Here is a 19954-nt window from a genome sequence, read left to right as displayed (position 1 = left end):
ATCTGAACACAGAGCAGGAGCTCCATCAAGGCTTGATGAGTAAAGGAGGGAACCAACGAACACATGCTTTTCAAGCTACAGCACACTTCAACAAAACGATCTCTGATTCTGACCACTCTCTGGTTAAGGAGCGTCACGACAGTACATAGTATTGCCTTCATTTCAGTTTTATAGATGAGCAGAGACTAAAGTTACCCACTCCCTGTCCCAACTACTCCAGCCCGTGTTCCTTCCTCTAAACACTTCCAGTAGATTCCTTCAACCAGAACTCCTCAAAGCCCGCCATTTGCCAGGCGCCATGGAAGGTCTGAGGATCTGCGGGTCTGATTAAGTCCCATCCCTCCTGGAGTTTACAATCCAGTGACAGAGGCAGAGGTTGGAAAAATAAATACAAATAAATGAGTAATTATGAATTATGAAGATTTTATAAGAAAAAAGATAAGGAGTAAGAGAAAAAAATACACTGATGTAATTTAGTTGATGAGGAGGAGGATGGGGGACGGTGGTCAGGTAAGTCCCCTTTGAAGAAGTAACCTGAAGAGTGAGAACAAACTTACTGAGAAGAGTTTAGGGAAGAGCATTCCAGGCAGGGGGAAGAGCACATGCAAAGGTCCTGAGGCAGGAAAGAGATTGCCTTTAGAAGCATTCAATCTACAGGTATTACCTGGGTGCCACCATATGCCAGGCAAACTCATGGGGCCTGGGACCCCATTGTAGTAAATGAATAAGAACAAATACAAGTCATTAACTTCCTGGAGTTTATGTTCAAGTATATTCTGACACATTCTAACATACTCCAGGAAATACTGAAAACTTAGCACTTAACTACATTCTGGGTTACTATATTAGTTATTCTTTGCATGCTCCCATACCTTATTCTCCCTAATCAAATTGTAGTGATGCTAAGAGTAGTAGCAGTGACAACAAACAGTTATTAAGCACTTACTATGTGCTAGGCACTGGGCCAAAGTACTTTTCATTTATTATTTAATTTAATCCTCACCAAGAATCCATGAGAAAGTTACAGTTCATAAACTAAGGCATAGAGTAGAAAAGAAAATTGCCCAAGACCACACAGTGAGGAAATGGAGATCCAAGGATTCTAGGGAGTCTCAAATGCGGAGCCCAGATTTTAACCACTATGCCACACTGCCTTCCTGGAGAATAAGTCCAAGGACATGAGACATTTCTGCAGGCCTAGCAGCACCTCACACAATTCCTACACCCAGTAGATTCTCCTTCTGTTCCCCAACTCCAGCACTGAAGCAGCTCTAGCCTACTCTCTGGGTGCGACCCCTAGAACTCTGATTTACCCAGTGGCAGAGACAGTGCACATGGTCTTGGCCCAGGACTATGACTTGGATCCCTCCCTCTAGAAAGAACAAACATCCAACCATCACAGCCCCAACCTGGCTGGCCCAGGGAGGTAGCCTTCCCAGCTCTACTCTGCATAGCAGGCCTGGGACACCCTATTGGTTTTAAGTTCACAATTCCTTAGCAAAACCTTCCTGATTTATGTGCCAGATCATGTGGTAACACCACTAGGAAACAAAAGATGAAAAAGTGAGGCACCTGGGAGCCTCAGTCGGTTGGGCGTCTGCCTTTGACTCGGGTCGTGATCCTAGAGTCCTGGGATCGAGTCCCGCATCAGGCTCCCTGCTCGGTGGGCAGTCTGCTTCTCCCTCTCTCTCTGCCCCTACCCCCTCAGCTCGTGCTCTCTCACTCTCTCTCAAATGAATAAATAAAATCTTTAAAACAAAAAAAGATGAAAAATTCCCAGCCTCTCTGTTCCCAGAGCTGACAAGTGAAGGGTAGCAGGGCAGCTGCCTGGGGACGTACAAAGAGCTGTATCCTTCCCTTGGCTCTCCATGCCTTCATCAGTTGTTCTCATTTCAAATGGCACCTAATTTTGGCAAGATTTTCCTATTGCCCCTAACTGGAAGTCCACTTACTCATTCAACATCCCAGAGGGAAGATAGGGAAACAACCAAACCTAGGTGGGGAGAAGGCCTGAAATTTTGGAGGGTTCACCACTGAGGGCCCAGGTTGCTCAGGGACCACAGAAAGGAGGCTGATCTGAGAGTGAGAGGGTGGAACCAAGGTGGGCCACGTGGCCTGATGTGTTGGGGAGAACACGGGCTTGGAGTTTGAGTTCAGGTACTGGGTGCTCCCTCCTTTGGAGGGAGTGGGTTACCGCCTCTAAGGTCATGACCTGTGCATAAAATGGAGATGCAACAGACAGAGGAGTCTTAGAGGGTAGATAGTTGTCACTAAATGTGGAGGGACTCATACAGTGGCTCTTTTGTCACCAACTCTCCCACCGCTGAAAACCTCCAACACTTGGTTGTCTTTATTCCATTTTTGTCCTGCATAAGGGTGAACAAGGTACTCGTCTTTCCTGCTCTTGGGCCACAAGCCTCTAGAAGCCGGGACGCTGCCCTCTTCACGCCCACATCCCCTGCTGATCAAGATGCTGAACTGGCTCAAGTTGCAACTGCAGTCATCACAGAAGTAATGATCAGCATCAGCATTATCTCCTGCCACTTCTCTTGCTAGGTCGGCACCGTGTCCTTCTGCATACATTATTAGCTCATCTAATCCTCTGAGCTTGTACTATTATCCATATTTTACAGACCAGGAAAGTACAGGCAAGTAACTTGCCTATAGTCATAAGCAGCAGCACCTAGCAGGTGGGCAGAAGGGGCATCCCTCCCTGCCCCCAGCCAAACCCTATCCCTGCATCCAGACTAACGTCCAGAGAACAGCTAGAGAGCTCCAGGCTCACTTGAGGCCTCACACAGGACAGGGATCCTTGCCACAGAATTCAGAATTTTATTTCCTTGAGTAGCAAAAATTAAACTCACATGGAATGATCTTCCTCCTCTCGTATATTAAAAACTTCACAGGCAGTGAAAATGAAAGGAATTTTGATACGGGCTTCTCTGTATCTTGGCACCTGGAATGGAACCTTCCACAGACTGAGAGGAAATACTGAATGACCAAGGACGTGAATGGACAGATGACTACGTGGGGGAGAGAGATGTGTTTGTTACAAGTCCTCTGTCCTAAAAATAAAATGCTGCAAAATATAAAATGAATTGCAAGATATATTAAGAACACAAACTTTGGTTACTGACATGAATGGAGGGAGGGAGGCAGGGGGACAGGTAATCCAGAGGAAGGAAGGAAAGAAGGAAAAGAAAAAAAAAGAAAACTCCTGAGTACCTACCAAGAATGAAATACCACGAGAGCACATTCAGATAAAGTATTTCCATGTCACTACCACATTCCTCCTTTGAGACGAGTCTAATTGCTGTGATTTTACAGACCAGGAGGCAGAGGCTTGAAGAGGCTGGTTAGCTTATCCGAGGATGCCACAGAACCAGGAGCTCAACCCCTTCTCCCTGACCCCGCAACCTGGTTTGGCTGCCCAACTGGACTCACCAGTCCTCATGGAGGAAGTCCGTCGAAAGGCTGTCAGACCTCAAGCCAGGAGATTCTCTGCCCAGCTTGGGAGCAGTGATAGGAGGCCTGGTGCCGGACACGTGGGCATGTGCATCCCGCCGAGGGCACCCTCAGTGCCCCTCCACATCCTTGAGGAGAACAGTCACTCACAGACAAAGGGAGCTCTCGTCTCTCAAGGATAGCTCCCCTGTGATCTGCTCAGCTAACAAGGCTGCTCCTTGGGCTTCTGGACCACAACTTCCCTGTTCCTTGGATGGATTTCCTTTTAGCAGTTCCTCAGCAGCTTTTCCAAGAGCAAACCTGGCCAGGCAACCTGTCCTCAACCTGCTTTCCCGGCAGACGTGCTGAGCTGCGGCTTCCTGCCTCTCCCTGCCTCGCCTGGGACACTGCGCGCTCCCCGTTCGATCGGGGAAGCCAGGCTGTGACAGAAACCTGAACGAGCCCCGGGGAATGATGGCAGCGCACATCTTCCCGTTGCCTGGTGCTGCTCTGAGAGGAGTAATGGCCCTTGGCTTTCCTCAGAGTGGGATGAGGGGAGGAGGGGACGAGGCTGCAATTTACGCTGATTCAAATATTTGGAGATACTCCCTGGACAGGAACAAAGGGATGCCAGAGAAACCACCTCCCTGGGAATCTTTGTAACTATTGGTGCAAGTCCGCATTTATTGTATTCCAAGACCTACTGTCTTAGTTTTTATTTAAATATTTTAAACTCAGGCAGTTTTATAGCAAAACAAACAAACCAACCAACCCAAAAAACAAAAACAAACCAACCCAACCCAACGAATATTAAACCCCTTCCATCCCTTGAAATTAACCTTCTGAAACTGATCAAAAGACATGTTTGTGTAGTATTCTTGAACTTTTTCTGATGTGATATTTTCTAGACGAAGGCAAAGAGCTGGTCAAAGAGGAGGGGGCACTGGCCTTAACCAAATCTGAGTCTATGAGACAGGAAATCATTTGTAAATCCCCGATGCTTACTCTGTATCAATACAGAAAACAGATGCCAATCCCACCTTTGCGGGAGGGAAACAAAGACAAGAGATTCTTCTATCAGTGTTTTGTTGGCTCAACCTGCATCTTAAAAGCAAGACTACCTCCAAAAGTAGACAAAAGAGAAACCTATTGATATTCATCTCTCCCTCCCTCCCCCACCCTCTTTCTCCCTCTCTCTCCACAAGCCGCGCCCCCCAACCTGTCTGTCCATCTCTCTCCTCTTGGTTCCCCACCTCTGTATCTAAGGAGAGTCTAAGAGCTTGTTATTGTTACCCTGAAATTAAAAAGACTCTCAGAAAAAAAAAAATTAGTGTCCACGAGGAAAGGAAAAAAGTTGGCAGGGGGTAGGCGGCAGGGACACAGGCTGGCTGTGTTTCTAACTTGTGTCTAATCACCGATCAAACAGTGATCACTCTCAAGTAGCGTGGCTTACGTATGTTTTTTTTTTTTTAATTACCCTTTTAAAATGGGGTATAGCATTCATATATCACATGCACAATGTTAAGTATATAGCCTGAATACGTCTTATAAAATTAACCTACTTCCATAACTACCACTCAGATCAAGATATAGAATATTATCAGCACCCCCAGCATCTTGTGCCTCCTTCATTTGGGTCGTGGTTTTTTTTTCACCACTACCATCACAATTCAACTCTCACTTAAAAATAATTAGAAATTCTGGAGAAAGTGCAAATTCAAGAAATCACAGGCAATCCCAGAGGCGACACCCAACATATTTCCTCAGGCAGTCAACGTCCACATTTCCGTGGGACACAAGTACTCCCACACTCTGACACATTCTTTATTTAGCCCTGTCTTCAAAAAAAAAAAAAAGATACTTTTGAAAGCATAGAAATTTCCAAAGAACCTCCTGTCTCACAGAGAAACAAGTGAGAAAGGAAGCTGGTGTGGAAGGGAGTGAAGGAAGGGGACAAGCGTCAGTTCTGCCCTCCCCCAGGCTCCTCTGGGAGACTGTGTCCCAATCAGAGCTTCGCGTGGTTTCACCGGAGGCAGTGGCCCCCACCGGTGGGAAGGACCCATCATGAAAAAGATCCCAGGCCACATAAGCCAGGGCCACCACAGCTGGCCAGTCCTTGCGCAGGTCAGTCCCAACTTGGGGACTGGCTATGAGGATGGCACCTCACTCTTCTCCTAGTAAAATGGGATTGCTAGAACCAACCCCTCTGCCCACGAAGGAGCGCTGTGAAGGTGAGCGAAAGCACCCACATGAAACCACTTTGGAAGCAAAAGAAGGGAGAGCACAGTATCCGAGACATACCGTCTCAGAGTTTTAAAGTAGGGGTTGAAAACTCAAGCACCCTGGGGTCTGACAGGTATATTGAAGGGGGCGGCTGGTCAGGAGCAGTTGGGGCACGCTGGGACAAGGGCTCCCTGTCTGAAGGGGGCAGACACTTGGACACCTGTTGATTGTTGCCATGTGGAGAATATAGGCTCAAGAAAGCAATATATTCTGATCTTTAAGAGAAACCAGAATCTCATTTTCATGTGAAATAATGCAATTTTTAAAATTTGATATGGAATCAGGGGCGCTTGGGTGGCTCAGTCAGTTAAGCATCTGCCTTCGGCTCAGGTCATGATCCCAGGGTCTTGGGATCGAGCCCCATGTTGGACTCTCTGCTCAGCGGGGAGTCTGCTTCTCCCTCTCCCTGCTGCGACCCCCCTGCTTTTATACTCTCTCTCTGTCAAATAAATAAATAAAATCTTTAAAATAAATAAATAAATAAACATAGATAGATATAAAACTTGACATGGAATCTGGTTTAAAAGAAGGGGATACCATAAGCCAACGGACAAATATCCGCATGAGGACGTGACCTTCAGACCAACAGTTCCCAACCTCTGGTCAGGAGCTATTGGTCTTCCAGGCCAAGGCTGTCAATGTTTGCTCCCACCCCATCACTCTGGGGAGATCGGCATGTACCCTGGACAGCGGTGGCTCACTGTGGCTAGCAGAGGACACACACTCCAGGCTAAGAATGACCAAATGAGTCCAGCATCCTCTTTAAAAACAAAACAAAACAAACAAACCAAAAACAGATTCTGAAATGAAAGTCCAGGAAGGAAATAGGTTTTTATCAAGACCTTCACAGACGATGGTGAGGCCTCCCCATTCCTGTTTCTAGTGCCCCATTGCCTGACCCCCCTTTCTCTGCAGGTGGAGGCCAGGGCTAGTGAGATAAGAGCACAGGCAGTGAGCAGGTGATCAGGCCTCATCTCATGGACCTGGGGACGCTGCTCACCCCAAATGGCCCCCCTGGTCCTCAAGCCCGAGGCTCCCTGCTGGCAGGGGCCGCGGGAGGAGCCTGTTGCTTACCTGCACATCCAGGTTTTTGCGAGAGGAGGCAGGTGTGTTGGCATAGGAACTGATGGAGGAGCTGGTGTTGATGTCATCGGTGCTGAGGTTGTCTATGGTGTCGCTGATCCCGCTGCTGACGGAGCTGCTGTCATCCCAGCTGCCGAGACAAACACATCCTGAGCACCCAAACCTTGTGCTGGGTCAGCTCAGGCCAACAATACAGACAAGCGCATACCAGCCCCGAAGGCGGCTGTGTCATAAAGCCCCAGACGAAGCTCTTTTGCCTCTAACGTGACTCACCTCCAGGGCACCGTCTATCCTTGCTGTTCTGGATTGGCAGCTGGGTGAAGTGGCTGAGACGGACTGTCCCCCACATGGAGCGTGCTGTCCTGAGCAGAGGGAGCTGAAGACCCTACCTGCCTCCTACCCCATCCTCAACTCCATCTTGGCAACTCTGCGGAAGCCAATGGCTACTTGGCAGACCTAGTGGCAGAGGAAGAGCGGTGGGCTTGGGGACTACTGCTGGAAGCAGACAGAGTCAAGAGCGGCACTCTCCCCGGGGTCAGAGTGCAAAGATGAGCTGCTCTATGAATTCTCTGGACTCCACTCCTGGAGTGAAATGCCAAGGGAAGGAAAGCCCCAGAAGTCAGCAGACACCTGTCAATTCGATTAGCGCTTCTAACTCTTAATAGCATCCCAGGATACATTGAAAATAGAGTTCATTTCCCAGCCCACAAATCCACTGAGGCCACGCCTACCGCTCAAGTCCAACCTCCAAGCAATGGTTCTTCTTTCTCCTCATCATGTCCCACCGCCACCAAGACTTTTAACCCATCCCCTGGTCCTACGGCGTCTACCTGCAAAATGTATCCGCGCGTGCCCAGCCCTCCACCTCTCCTGCTGTCTGCACTTCCAGCTGGTCTCAGCTCTGCCTGGGCGACCGCGAAGAGGCCGCTGGGCTCCGTGCCCCACTTCTCCCTAACAGTCCGTTCTCCTCACGGCAGCCAGGACCATCGTTCTGAAACATGAATCACATCCTATGGCTCCACAGCGTACTACCCCTCCAGGGGCTTCTCAGGCACTTAAAGCCCAAACTCCTTCCTCTGGTGCTCAAGAGCCTCCGATCCGGCCTCCCTCTCCAGTCCTGCCTCGGGCCCACCTCTTCATCGCTCACTGGCTCCGGTTGCATGGGCTTCTTCTATGCCAACAGGGTTCTTGTGTTCAAGACTCTACAGTTGTTGTCCCTCTTCCTGGACACGCCCCTGCCTCCTTGTTAAGCGTCACCTCCTCAGAAAGGCCTCCCCTGGTCCCTGGGCCTACAGTGCTCGCGTCCCACACCCCAACCAAGCCTGCCATATTTTCTCATTTGTTTGGTTGCAGGGTGGCGGGCATAGAGCAGGTGCTCAGTAAACACTTGTGAATTTAAACTCATGGGAGTGAGAAGTCGAGTGAACTACAAAGTAAGCATCCGATATAAATGTAACCTGATCTACTTGATATAGTGGAAAAAGGTGAGTATTCTTGTTTTCCTAATGTACAGGTGGGGACACTGAGGCTTAGAAAGGTAAGAAAGGTGGGGTGCCCAGGTGGCTCAGTTGGTTGGGCACCTCACTCTTGTTTCGGCTCAGGTCGCAGTCTTGGGGTCATGGGATCTGGCCCAGGGTCGGGCTCCTCACTCAGAACAGAGTCAGCTTGAGATTCTTCCCACCTCCCTCTCCCTCTGCTCCCCTCCCCACCTCACTCACGTGTGTGCTCTCTCTCTAAAATAAAATAAAATCTTTGAAAGAAAAAAGAAAGGCAGGCAGGCAGGCAAGGTTGCACTAGACCAGACAGCCAGTAAAAGGTGGAACAGCACCTGGATCCAGCCGTTCTGACTCCGGAGCCACCTTCTTTACTGTGATGCCAAACGGCTTTCCACCATGTCAGCTTTCAGGGCACACCAGAATGTGACATGGCTCACCTTCTCAGGAGGAGGCCGGGGCTCGGAGGGTCCTACCCGCAGGCCATCTCCGCACTCCCACCTCCACCTGCAAGACGATGCTGCAGTAATGTCAACCTCACTCCTTTGTGAGCCATGACCCCTCTACCTCCAGGCGCACAGTACATGCTTATCCAAGCCCTCTGGGCTGAGCTCCTATGCAGAGGAAAGACAGGACAAGCTCCGACAACAAGTTACCACCATCTGTGGCCTCTGAGCTCGGCCTCCTCCCCCCAGCTCATTCTTTGACAAGCCACAACTCCTAGGCCTCAGTTTCTTTATGGGGGACACGTGGATGATACCACTAGGCTGGCAACCATGTAAAACTCCGCTGGAGAGAGCATGACCTAACAGATGAAAAAGGACCCAAATCGGCTCTCATGATGATTAAAAAAAAAAAAAAGTCACAGGAGTCTTTAATTTCATCTGCTCTCTGGGGTTAGCAATTTAATATATCTAAAATTTCCTATAATCCAGTGAAGAAGAAAGAGGATTGAAGAGAGGAGTGTGGCTGGCAGGGAGAAGGCGGGAAGTTAGTAACAGATGCCCATGAATCCAAGCCCCGGAGTTTTTGCTTTGAAATTGTACCCGCTCCTCCCGTATGGCCTTTCAACACCAAGCTGTTATTCCAGAAGGGCATGTGGCGCTTATTGTAAACGTGATGCTTCCCACATCGGTGCCCGCAGCATCTTGGGGCTGCCCTGACTGAGCTGGCCCGGAGGGGGAGAAGCCAGGGGCTGCCGCCACAGAAGGTGGGCGTGGGGACCCCAGGGATGAGGATGCAGTGACACCGAGGGCAGCCCAGGCTGAGCAAGAAGCTCTCTTTGTGCCAGAGACCAGCCGTCCCTGCATATGGAGAACCAGCCATGTCTCCCTCCCTCCTGGATCTTTTGGGATACTGGCAAGTCCGTTTGGATGTAAAAATCAGTTACTTCCAACTTGTCCTTTCCCCCAAATTCAGGCTGTAAGGGATCACGAGCCACCAAGATCAGAGTCAGTGAGTTCCAAGATGGGACTTGAAGGTAAAGTCCTTGCAGGAGCTGCCCTGGGATAACGGTGCTGCCCTAACAAGGGGACGTGGGGGCTAGACGCTGGCTCTTCTGGGCCCCTCTCAGATACTCACGGCATCCATAAACTTCTCAAGAGCTGTCAAGTGCCGGAATGATCTCTTCTAACTTGGCCTAAAGACGGCACTCCCCCAGCCTGCATGACCACACAGGAGATGCGGAGAAGAACAAAGCACACCTCTGGAAGAGATGGAGATGGAGCCTGAACCTCCAGGCGCCACTTCACCCTCACCTGCCCAAGAAGGCAGCTAGCACAGAGGGAAGCAGAGTCGAGAGGAATGACTGTCACATCAGCGCCTCTATCCAGCCATACCTGAGGCTCTGGGGAGACAGAAGCACCCCCTGGGTGGCTGGAAGTGAGAATTAATAAATTCCTTTCTTTTGTTCAAAACTAGTTTGCTTCAGTTTCTGTCACTTGGTATATTCATGCTACCGAACTGGGAATTGCCATTTGTTTGTAAAATGACTCCAGACATGTGGCTGTGTCCTCCCCAGACAGGAAAAATGTAGAAAGCATGCAGAATTCGTTCAGGCAGGAAGAACATTAGTTGCATCAAATCAAGTGGCAAAGGCAATTAGGTACAACCTGCACCCGGGGTGCCAAAGTCCACTGACCCAGGTCCGGGTGAGCAATGTCGAAAGGGCTTACAGAAATGGATTACAACGGAAATGTGAAAGGAACACAGAGGATCTGTGTTTGCTGTATGGTGAAATGAGATTCCAGCTAAGAGGCTCAAGGGACCCAGGGTACACAGCGGAAAGAACTACAGTGTATCCAGCTATGGCTCTGGAACAATCATTCTGGAATACGATGTGACCATCCCTGCGTCTTGCTCTTGAACCCGTACGATGGTTCGGAGCCCACTGGAGATGACAAACCTATTCCCCTTCGTTGGGAGCAGATGACTTTAAATCCTTGGGAAGGTTTAAAAAGAGGAGGGAAGCTGAGGGAGTAAATCACAATATGAATACTTAAGTACAGGATGAAATCTTTGTGATCACTGGGATAATCTCTGTATATTTATAATACTTAAAAGAATATGGGGCATATTAAAGGAATCTAAATAAAAACAGTCCTCTGATTTCCATTTTAAATGACTCCTCATTTCTGATTTGAGATTTTTAAGATGAAAGGTTTAAGGACTGGGGGTCAGCCTGTAAAAAAAGAATTACAGTGTTTGAGAAAACTTAATTTATGACATTTTAACTTTAGTTTATTTGATTTGCAAGAGTTAAGTGCTTAGAAAGATTTTGCTTGTTAGGCTGGTAAGTCCACCCTGTCAGATGTTTGAAGAACTTGAGGAAACCAGGCATGTTGAACTTATGAGTCTAAAATATTTAAGGAAACTTAATTATCCAAGTTTCCAAACAGTACTAATTGTCAAAATTCAATTTGTTCAATCTAAATTAACAAAGTACTAATCAAATAACAAGTGGAAATCATCTTAATTTATACAAAAACACTTGGTTTATAGGTGAGATTTATAAGAAAACCTAGGTTTAAAAATCAAAGCTTTAGTAAATTGAACAGTAAAACCTAATGAATTCTAAGACGTTCCTTTTGAGCACAAGAGCACTCCTTAGACATTTAGAAAACTATTATGGTAGAATTTGTTTTGTGAATGAATGAATGATTTTTATATGGGTGACCAGAAGAATAAATGAACCCAAGAGAGCACACCTCCTCTTTTTACTAGTTTCCCCCCACTCCAGTTCACCTTTGCTCTACATTTTAAGACTTCCAAAGCTACTCCAAAAGTGCTCCCCAAATCTCACTGTATCCGACATCCTGGGGAGAGGAGCAGAGCAGAACCCCAGGCCCTCCTCCTGCCTCATGGGCTGTATTATAGGAAATTCAGAAGAACATGGGATACAGAGCCTGGCTGGTTTCCCTTTTTTTTTTTTTTCATGACAGCATATCATGTTTATGCCCTATAAATTCTTTGGCAGAGACAGCTAGAGAAATGGCAAGAAGATGCTTTGAACCATCAATGCAAACACACCGCTTCGCAGGCAGATCAGGCGTGCACCTTTCTCTCTACTCAATGAAACGCCTCCCACTGGCCGTCAAACAATGGCACAACAGGAGTGACAAGTGATTGGAACAGAAAACAACCTTCACCTATTTGTAGCCAATGGGTGGGTGGAAGGAACTCCATCAAACATTTGCCCTTGTTCTTCAAGACTCTTAAACTCACTATCTTTGGATCCTGAGCCAGGGACCTTGGATTCATTTGTTCACCTTACCCAGTCAGCGCCCTCTACATGTCAGTCATAGTGCAAGTCAGTATGAATGTGGTGATGACCCCCAGGTGTCCCTACCCTCGATAGCAAGGCCAGGGGATGTGAAAGGCGAACACAGAGCCCAGACACAAACGGAAATGTAACACAGGGAGATGAGCAAAGAGAAACTGCACCAAGTAGCAACTGCACAGGTTCCAGACATTTCTACAGCCTTTGATACCCCCTCAAGCCACCAGCCGGATGCCAGCACAGGTAATAGTGACAGTCTGCAGTGTGCCAGATCCCAGGCCCACCAACACTCTCTGCTGTGCCACACTCTCCTTCGAGGCATGGAAGTGGTGACATCAAGGGGCCAGGAGAGCCAGGCCGTGACCCCAGCCCTCCCCAGAACTACTTCCTGTTTGAGTCTGGAGACCTCATTTTCTCTCTAGGTCCCAGACGTCTGTAGAATGAGGGAGCTGGATGCAGCCATCCCGGAGGTTGCTTTCTAACTGACACCCTAGGAGTTTAAGCTCATAGAAAAGTTGGTACAGAGGCAAATGGGCATATGAAGGTCCCTACGGGTCTCAGAGCATCTCCTCCCAGTCAGTAAAAACTGCCCAAAAGGTAACTAGACTTTCTAGTCTTTGGGTTTCTTCATTGCTAATTTCACCCCTCCAAATATTTTTTTAAGCCCACACAATCTTTTAAATATTTGGAATAGGTGCCAATATCTCATACACAGGAGATAATCAGCTAGCCCTGAGTAGCAGCGGCCCTTTTTGGACAGAGACACGCTTTCCCATTTGACACAATCCCCACCTGAACCTCTTCACTCACCTGGCTGGCCCTGCAATTTGAATTTGCAGACCCTCCTATAGGGGCAACAATCCAAGTCACAATATAGAGTTTGCATTAGACCGCACTATTTATCCACAAAGGAATAGAATGCTATCTTACCTAATATTTATAGCCACCACTGAACGTGTTTCCCAAAAGCCAGGTACTGTACTAGGCACATTACATGTATTTTTCCACTTTCATTTTCCACTGGATAAAACAGAGGCTTAGGGCCCAGAGGTCATCGGAAGGGTGGTTTTCAAACCAGACTCCATGCAACCTTCTAGTTCATCCAAAATCGAGTACATATAGATCGGCTTGGAAATCTGTCTCCTAGCAGGTCAAATCACAAAAGAACCTCCACCAGCTGACAGCAGCCAAGTGCATCAAGAAGAGACCTCATTTTGACCACAACCATGATTAGTCTACTTGACTGTCTACTACCTCTTTTTTTTTTTCAATTATTTATTTATTTGACAGAGAGAGAGAGCAGGAGCAGGGGGAGCGGCAGGCAGAGGGAGAGGGAGAAGCAGGCTCCCCACAGAGCAGGGAACCCAATGCAAGGCTCGATCCTAGGACCCTGGGATCATGACCTGAGCCGAAGGCAGACGCTTAACTGACTGAGCCCCCCAGGCGCCCCTGTCTACTACCTCTTGAAAGACAGATGTGAAGAGAAAAGATTCTCCAAAAGTGATCAGAAAATCCACTCAAAAATGGAAATGCCCATAAGCAGGAGGATCCTGTTTCAGTCTTACAAGACATGCTGACATCACTGTGTCAGGAATTCAAATGCCACTCAGAAGGTTTAAAGCACAGTTTTAACAGCCAAACAAACACAAGCTATCTGCTACGAAGAACGCAGGTGAAAGCATCATAAATTATCTTAGCCCCTCACACTCCCTGTTTTCCTCCCTGTTGTGGGGAGTGCGCATTCCACAGAACCAAGGAGAGAAACGTGTCTTCAACCGTGTACCCCCTCCCCGAAAAACCACCTCTAATCTGGACACATTTTTAATATCAAGCTCTTCCAGGGAGTACCCAGAATGCAGCAGGAATTTGTAATGGTCCTGAATTAATGTGATTTCATATTTATAACTTCATCTCCCATGAAGCAAAAAAGCAAAATGGAATCCCAAGGTTAGAAGGATGATTAAACGGATTTTTCCACTAGGATTTACACACCCATGCGTGAGGAATCCTGCGTTTCAGCAAAAGACTCCAGCTCTGAGGAGTTACTGAAGGGTCCAGAGGGTCATTACACTCTTCAAACGGACTCCCCGTGAGATAATGTTGTTTACTCAAGGGAAAGACATGCTAACCAATGTTGTAAAAAAAAAAAAAATCAATCACTGTTGTTGCAGATACATATTCGTTCTCTGCTCAGTGATAAACCACAGCAGGTTAGCCGGGAGGAACTACTGTAACTATGGTTCTTAAAAGCAGTCTTCACAAGCAGCAGCTGCCAACACCCTACCCCCAAACCCCAAAGCCTGGTCCACTTCGAGAAGGCCCTTCTTGCCCTCAGGAGCAGCCCGGGCCAGCCCCGCTCTCTGCCTCTCTCCTGGTGGCTGAACGCACGCTACAGAGCCACCAAGGCTGTGTCCGGGCCTTACCTGCTTACTTTTCCAGTTCCGCCCCAGAATCACAGCAGAGCTCACTTTCAAGGCCCTGTGCCCCCCGCCAGACAGCTGTATTCAGTTGCAAAAGCCCAGACTGGTGGAACTCGTTTTCTGGCTATTGTTCAAGGCAATTGTTCCCGTGAAACCCCAGGGCCCGAGCGGAATGAGATCCTTTGGTGTGGATGAGTGAGCAAGCCCAACTGTAGGCTTAGCAGTAACCCCTGGGGAAGGGAAAGGGTTTGGCTACCTTCATTTCCCACCAGACAGGTATGTTAACTATTTCCCTCCCAGGAGGTATTCTCAAGAGCATCACCTCCTCCAGCCACTGCTGGGGCCTATTAAGAAAATACACCTTCAAAGACTGCAAGAGCACTCCTGCAGGACCCCACCTTTCCTTGTCTATCTGGGAATGATAATAATAGAACAGCCAACTTTAAATGAAGTTCAAAGTGGTGCCAGACCTCATGCTAATTACATGCATTATTTCAGTTAATCCTCACAACTCCATGACACAAATAACACTTACTGATGGCTTACGTATGTGCCAGGCCCTGTTACTTACATTTTCTCTGGGTACCATGAGATAGGTACTAACATGATACCCATTTTAGAGGTGAGACAACTGAGGCCTGGAAAGAAGGCCCAAAGGTCATACAACTAAGAAATGCTGAGGCTGGGGTTCAAACACAGGTCCCAGAGTGTGTAACCAGCTTGTTTATTTATTTATCTGACGCACTTTACTCCATGCCTATCATATATACTGTATGGGCTTCAATGTTTTCCACACCAAAAAAAAAAAAAAAAAAAAAGAGTTACTCAAAAAAAGCCATAAGCAAGCCTCCTCTCTCTAGATTTCACCCTCTGAGATCAGCCTCCATGCTCTGCAAAATGGCCCAGAACTTGAGTTTGAATGAAAGTAAGGGCAGACACAAATCCCAGGGAATGCAGTCTCCTCTAGCAGTGGGCCAGGGGACCACAAAGCCCGGGAGGCTCCAGAAGGAGGCAGCACAGCCCTAGAGAGAAAAGTAAAATCGATTTATTTGAACCTCGGCTCTACCAGTGACCTGGTCAGAGCACCTCCCCCCACCCCACCCCCACCCCCACCCCCCAGGAGAGCCAGGCTTCCTCTCCTGCGATAGGGTGCTAACACCAGGCCTCGGGAGCCTCTCGTGGGGGGCCCAAACCAGATCTGCAGGCACTCCGGAGATAACCAGCTCCTGTCAGCTGCAGTACAGAAGCCCGGGAGCCGGGGAGAGCCACAGGCCCACATTACAAAAGTGATGATGAAGTTCTAGGGCACGAACTTGCTGCTTCTCGCGGCCACAGCGTCCCAGGGGAGAAGCAGCCTCCACAGACAGTGCCAGGTGCGAGGCCGATCGTCTGCGGTGGAGAGAGGGAGAAACAAGAGCCCCGTAAAGAGGGCTCCAAGGGGATTTAGCAGCATTCAGAATGCCAGGGGTTGAGTTTCACCCTACAGCACCTTTGTCCCATTTTGGTAACTCATTCCTTTAACAAGTAGGTGGTCCCCAGAGTAAGCGTGAAATTCCTCCCTTTGGCTCCAGGGGCTTGGTCGGGCTGGAAAGCCCAGAAGGATGCCTTATGGCCTCATTGTTACAAGAGGCACCAGCGTGTCTGCTGACCTCAGCTACACAAAGCCCTCTCTCCTCCAAGGCTCCTCCAGAGAGGGCTGCTGATACTCGGTCCACTGCCGGTCAGCTTTGGCCAAAAGACCTCCTCAACAAACCCATCCTGGTGTTCTCTTTACCTGAAGATATGTGTACCCTGAACATGAACAGAATTCAGCACAACATATATAGCTAAGGCAAATCACAGCAAACACACAAGGTGACAACTTTATAGTGAGATCCAGGCACCCTCAGTAAGTAAACACACGTTACTCTACACACTCCTATTACCCTACAAAGCACAAACTATTAATGTTCTCTTTTCATAAATGTGGAAACTGAGGCTTCCAGAGGCTAGGCAGTTTGCCCAAGATGCCAGAGCTAATAAACGGAGCTGGACTGGAACCTAGACCTGCCCGATTCTAAAACTCAAGTTCTTCTTAACCACATTAATCCAACTTAAGAGCAGAGGGAAGGATACTTTTTTAAAAAAGATTTTATTTATTTGGGGGGGGGGCGACATGAGGGGCAGAAGAAGAGGGAGAAACAGACTCTCCGCTGAGCAGGGAGCCTGATGTGGGGCTCAATCCCAGGACCCTGAGATCATGACCTGAGCCAAAGGCAGACAATTAACTGACTGAGCCACCCAGGCACCCAGGAAAGGATACTTTTAAGTAGATCCCAGTCATATAAGAACTTACAACTCCCACATGTTATCCTAAAAGCCCAAGACACTTTTTAATGCAATCAAATTATTCCTAAAACATCTCCAAGTAGGTAAAGAAAGGTGGGAAGGGTCAAATTCCAGACAGGGCATTGGCTGGCTGCCTTAGGTCTAGAGAAGGTGGAGGGGGGATGTGGAATCCCACCATTCCCATTACCTACCCAGACACACACACATGCACACACACACATGCACTCTCTCTCTCTCTCTCACTCTCTCTCAGTTCCCAATACATCTTAGAGGTCTGGGGCAGCTGAGAGAGATGGCTGTACCCCAAAACCAATCCAGCCTCATTTCGCAGTTTGTCAGGGGCCTGCCCTTAAAAGCTACCCCTTCTGGGGCAACGGGGAAGGGAAGAGAACTCAGGTCAAGAAACAACCACTGGCTGGTTCAGTCAGAAGAGCGTGCGACTCTTGATCTCAGGGTCATGAGTTCGAGCCCCACATTGGGTATAGAGATAACTGAAAATAAAAATAAACTAAAAAAACAAAAAACAGAACAAAACCCACAAAACCAGAAACAACCACTCAAAATCAGCTTTGCAACCCAACAGCAGTTCAGCCCTAGCTAATTAGCCAACCCCAGCACACATGTGAGCAGCTAGTGCCAAGCTTGGGTCAGCATTAACATGCCGGGTGTACCACCTCTCCCTCCAGGACTCAATAAATCCAGCCTCTCAGGAGGCCCCCTGAGAGCTCCAGGGCACAGTCCCAGCAGCCCAAGGCCAGCTCCAAGGCCATCAGCTGTCCCAGGTTTGACTTCCACTTAGGCTCCTGCCCCGCTGAACCAGGTACAAGCACAAATCCAATCACAGATCCATCCACCAGCCTGGAAGCCTCAGAAAGAGCAGAGAACTCCCAGGTAGGTCTTGCTGCAAAGCAGAGCTGCTTCTTAAGAGGACCCCCCCCCCCGCCCCCCGCCCTGCCCAAAAATAAGCAGAATCTGGAAAGCCCAGACAGGCCATGCTTGCCAGTATCCTGTGCACTTCAGTGAGTCCTCTGCAACAAAAAGTGTCCTTCCTCCAGCTGAACCCACGTTTAAACTTGTAGATAAAGCCATTCCGACAGCCATCTGCCAAGCCCAACACGGAAGGCAGAGTGGTGGGTAAACCTAGGTTCCCATGCTGGCTCTGCCTCTTATTAGCCGTGTGACCTTGAGCAAGTTATTGAACCTCTCTTAGTTCCCATTGCCTCACCTCCAAATTGAGGATAATGTTGCTGGCTTTGCAAAGAACATGAAATGAGACAATGTCTGCTAGATGCTTGGCTAGCAGTAGGTGATAATGAACATTGTTTTCTCTTCTTCTTGTCTGGCTTAAAAATAGAAATGTTTCTCTTTGGGCAGCTTCATAGCAGCCCTAGCTAACAAGAAAAAGTACTCATACTTAAATCTCCCATGCTATCTCTGCTGGAACCCAGTTTCCAGAAAAAAAACCCACCCAGTAATTTGCAGTATTAGTAAATACAACGGCAAGTTCACCCGGCTTCTTAGATTCCAAACAAAACCTCCAACTCCAAGTCATTTTCATCAGGGCCCTCCAAACCACTAGCAGCCCTTGCCAGGGCCCACTCTGCCTCTCTCCAGCTCTCTCCGCCCCCCCCACCTCCCCCAAACTGAAAGGTCTTCCCCCAAAAGCCGGGAGTAAGGATCTAAGACAGCTGGGTGATCAATACCCAGTTTTTCAGTCTCAACAGCCTAATCTGATAAGATGGTCTGGAAAAGATTGACATTACCCAAATGTCCAGGTGGACCAAGGACATTTGGGCAATGCTCCAGCTTCCTCCAGAGCTCTCAAGGTTAGAGTGAAAGGAGCTGGGGGTGGCAGGGTAAAGGATGCTGAAGTCCTGACCAGCGGCTCCCCCACCACCGAGCCCACGGGGGATTTTGGCAGCGGCACCCCTGGTTGCTCCGCTGGCCTTCCAGTATCATCCGAAGAACAAGGCAGGACACGCAGCACACCCCACCCCAGGCCCCAGAAATTTTAAGAAATCATCCTACCTGGTAAGGTTTCCAGGCCAGAGCATTTCACTACATTGTGGTCCTTAGAGAAAGCGGACAAAGAAGCCAGATGAATCTCACGGTGGCAACTCGTCAGCCAGCCAGCTGAGCCAGCCCACGTTGGGCCAGGGAAACCCGGGCACCCAGCAGCTCTGCTACTAAAGGACCAGTCAGACAGGGATCACTCTTCCCCAGCCCAGGAAAGAAATCTGATCCACCAACAAAATTAACCCCTTAAGTGCTGAAGGAGCGAGAGGTCAGGCGCGACTGCTAGTATCAAGTCAGCTGTGAAAAGTTTCAGCGAAGCAAAAGCTAACAGCAAACTCTGAAACCATTACCGTAAAGCACCTAATAGGAGAGCCCTCACTATGGTCCCAGGGGAATCTGCAACAATGGGTCACGCCGAATAAAATCTAAACGTGAAAAAACATTTAAAATCCCCATGGACTGTGCCAAAATGTTGGAAAAAATCCTTTCAGCCAAAAGTGCTACTATTAACAATGACACACAAAAAAATCACTGATAGCCTGTCTTAGCTTATTCTATTGACAATTGAAAGCAAAGCATTTGATTGAAATGATTAGCCTACAGAGATAACTTCTGAACCTGAAAGGGAAAAGATACCTATCTCTACAATGAACAATGACGTACATAATTTCTGGTGATGTCAATTTTGATATAGTGCCAACAAAAATACACATTAATTCCTGATGCTTTTTTTTTTTTTTTAAGGAAGTTCACTCTACGCATCACTACTGTAAACATTACGGTACAAAGGCTGGGAGGGGAGGTGGGATGGGAGAGAGTCCCAGTTCTGGGATGGGAAGGGGTTGCACCGACTAATCCCTATTAAAACCTGTAATCAAGGAATTCAGAAGGAACTATGTAAACAGATGCTGTGAACAATGAACAACTGTTTTCCTCTTGAAAATTCAAAAGCAAAATTATGTTATAGCCACAAGCTTTTATTTTAAAATGAAGAAGGATTAAGATGCTCTCCAAAACCCCAACTCCCTCTCCAAAAATCCTACCAGTTGGCTCCTGGCAACTTTCAAAGACTTTCTCTGAGAAAGGCTCCCCCCCCCCCCCCCCCCCCC

The 19954-nt window shown here is 48.2% G+C and overlaps 1 protein-coding gene across 6 annotated transcripts in view; it reads right to left on the bottom strand.

The window, feature by feature from the left end:
* Positions 1 to 19954, bottom strand: part of NAV2 (neuron navigator 2) — a 385703-nt gene that overhangs the window by 66577 nt on the left and 299172 nt on the right. For all 6 annotated transcript variants that reach the window (XM_032413834.1, XM_032413835.1, XM_032413836.1 and 3 more), the window contains one exon: positions 6802 to 6940. In XM_032413834.1, the coding sequence (XP_032269725.1) occupies positions 6802 to 6940 (139 nt within the window). The remainder of the gene's footprint in view (positions 1 to 6801; positions 6941 to 19954) is intronic.

Source organism: Phoca vitulina, unplaced genomic scaffold (genome assembly GCF_004348235.1).
Source record: "Phoca vitulina isolate PV1807 unplaced genomic scaffold, GSC_HSeal_1.0 scaffold16, whole genome shotgun sequence".
In the NCBI taxonomy this organism is placed as follows: domain Eukaryota; kingdom Metazoa; phylum Chordata; class Mammalia; order Carnivora; family Phocidae; genus Phoca; species Phoca vitulina.
Note: the sequence above shows the minus strand (reverse complement) of the source record. Positions and strands in the feature narration are given on the sequence as shown.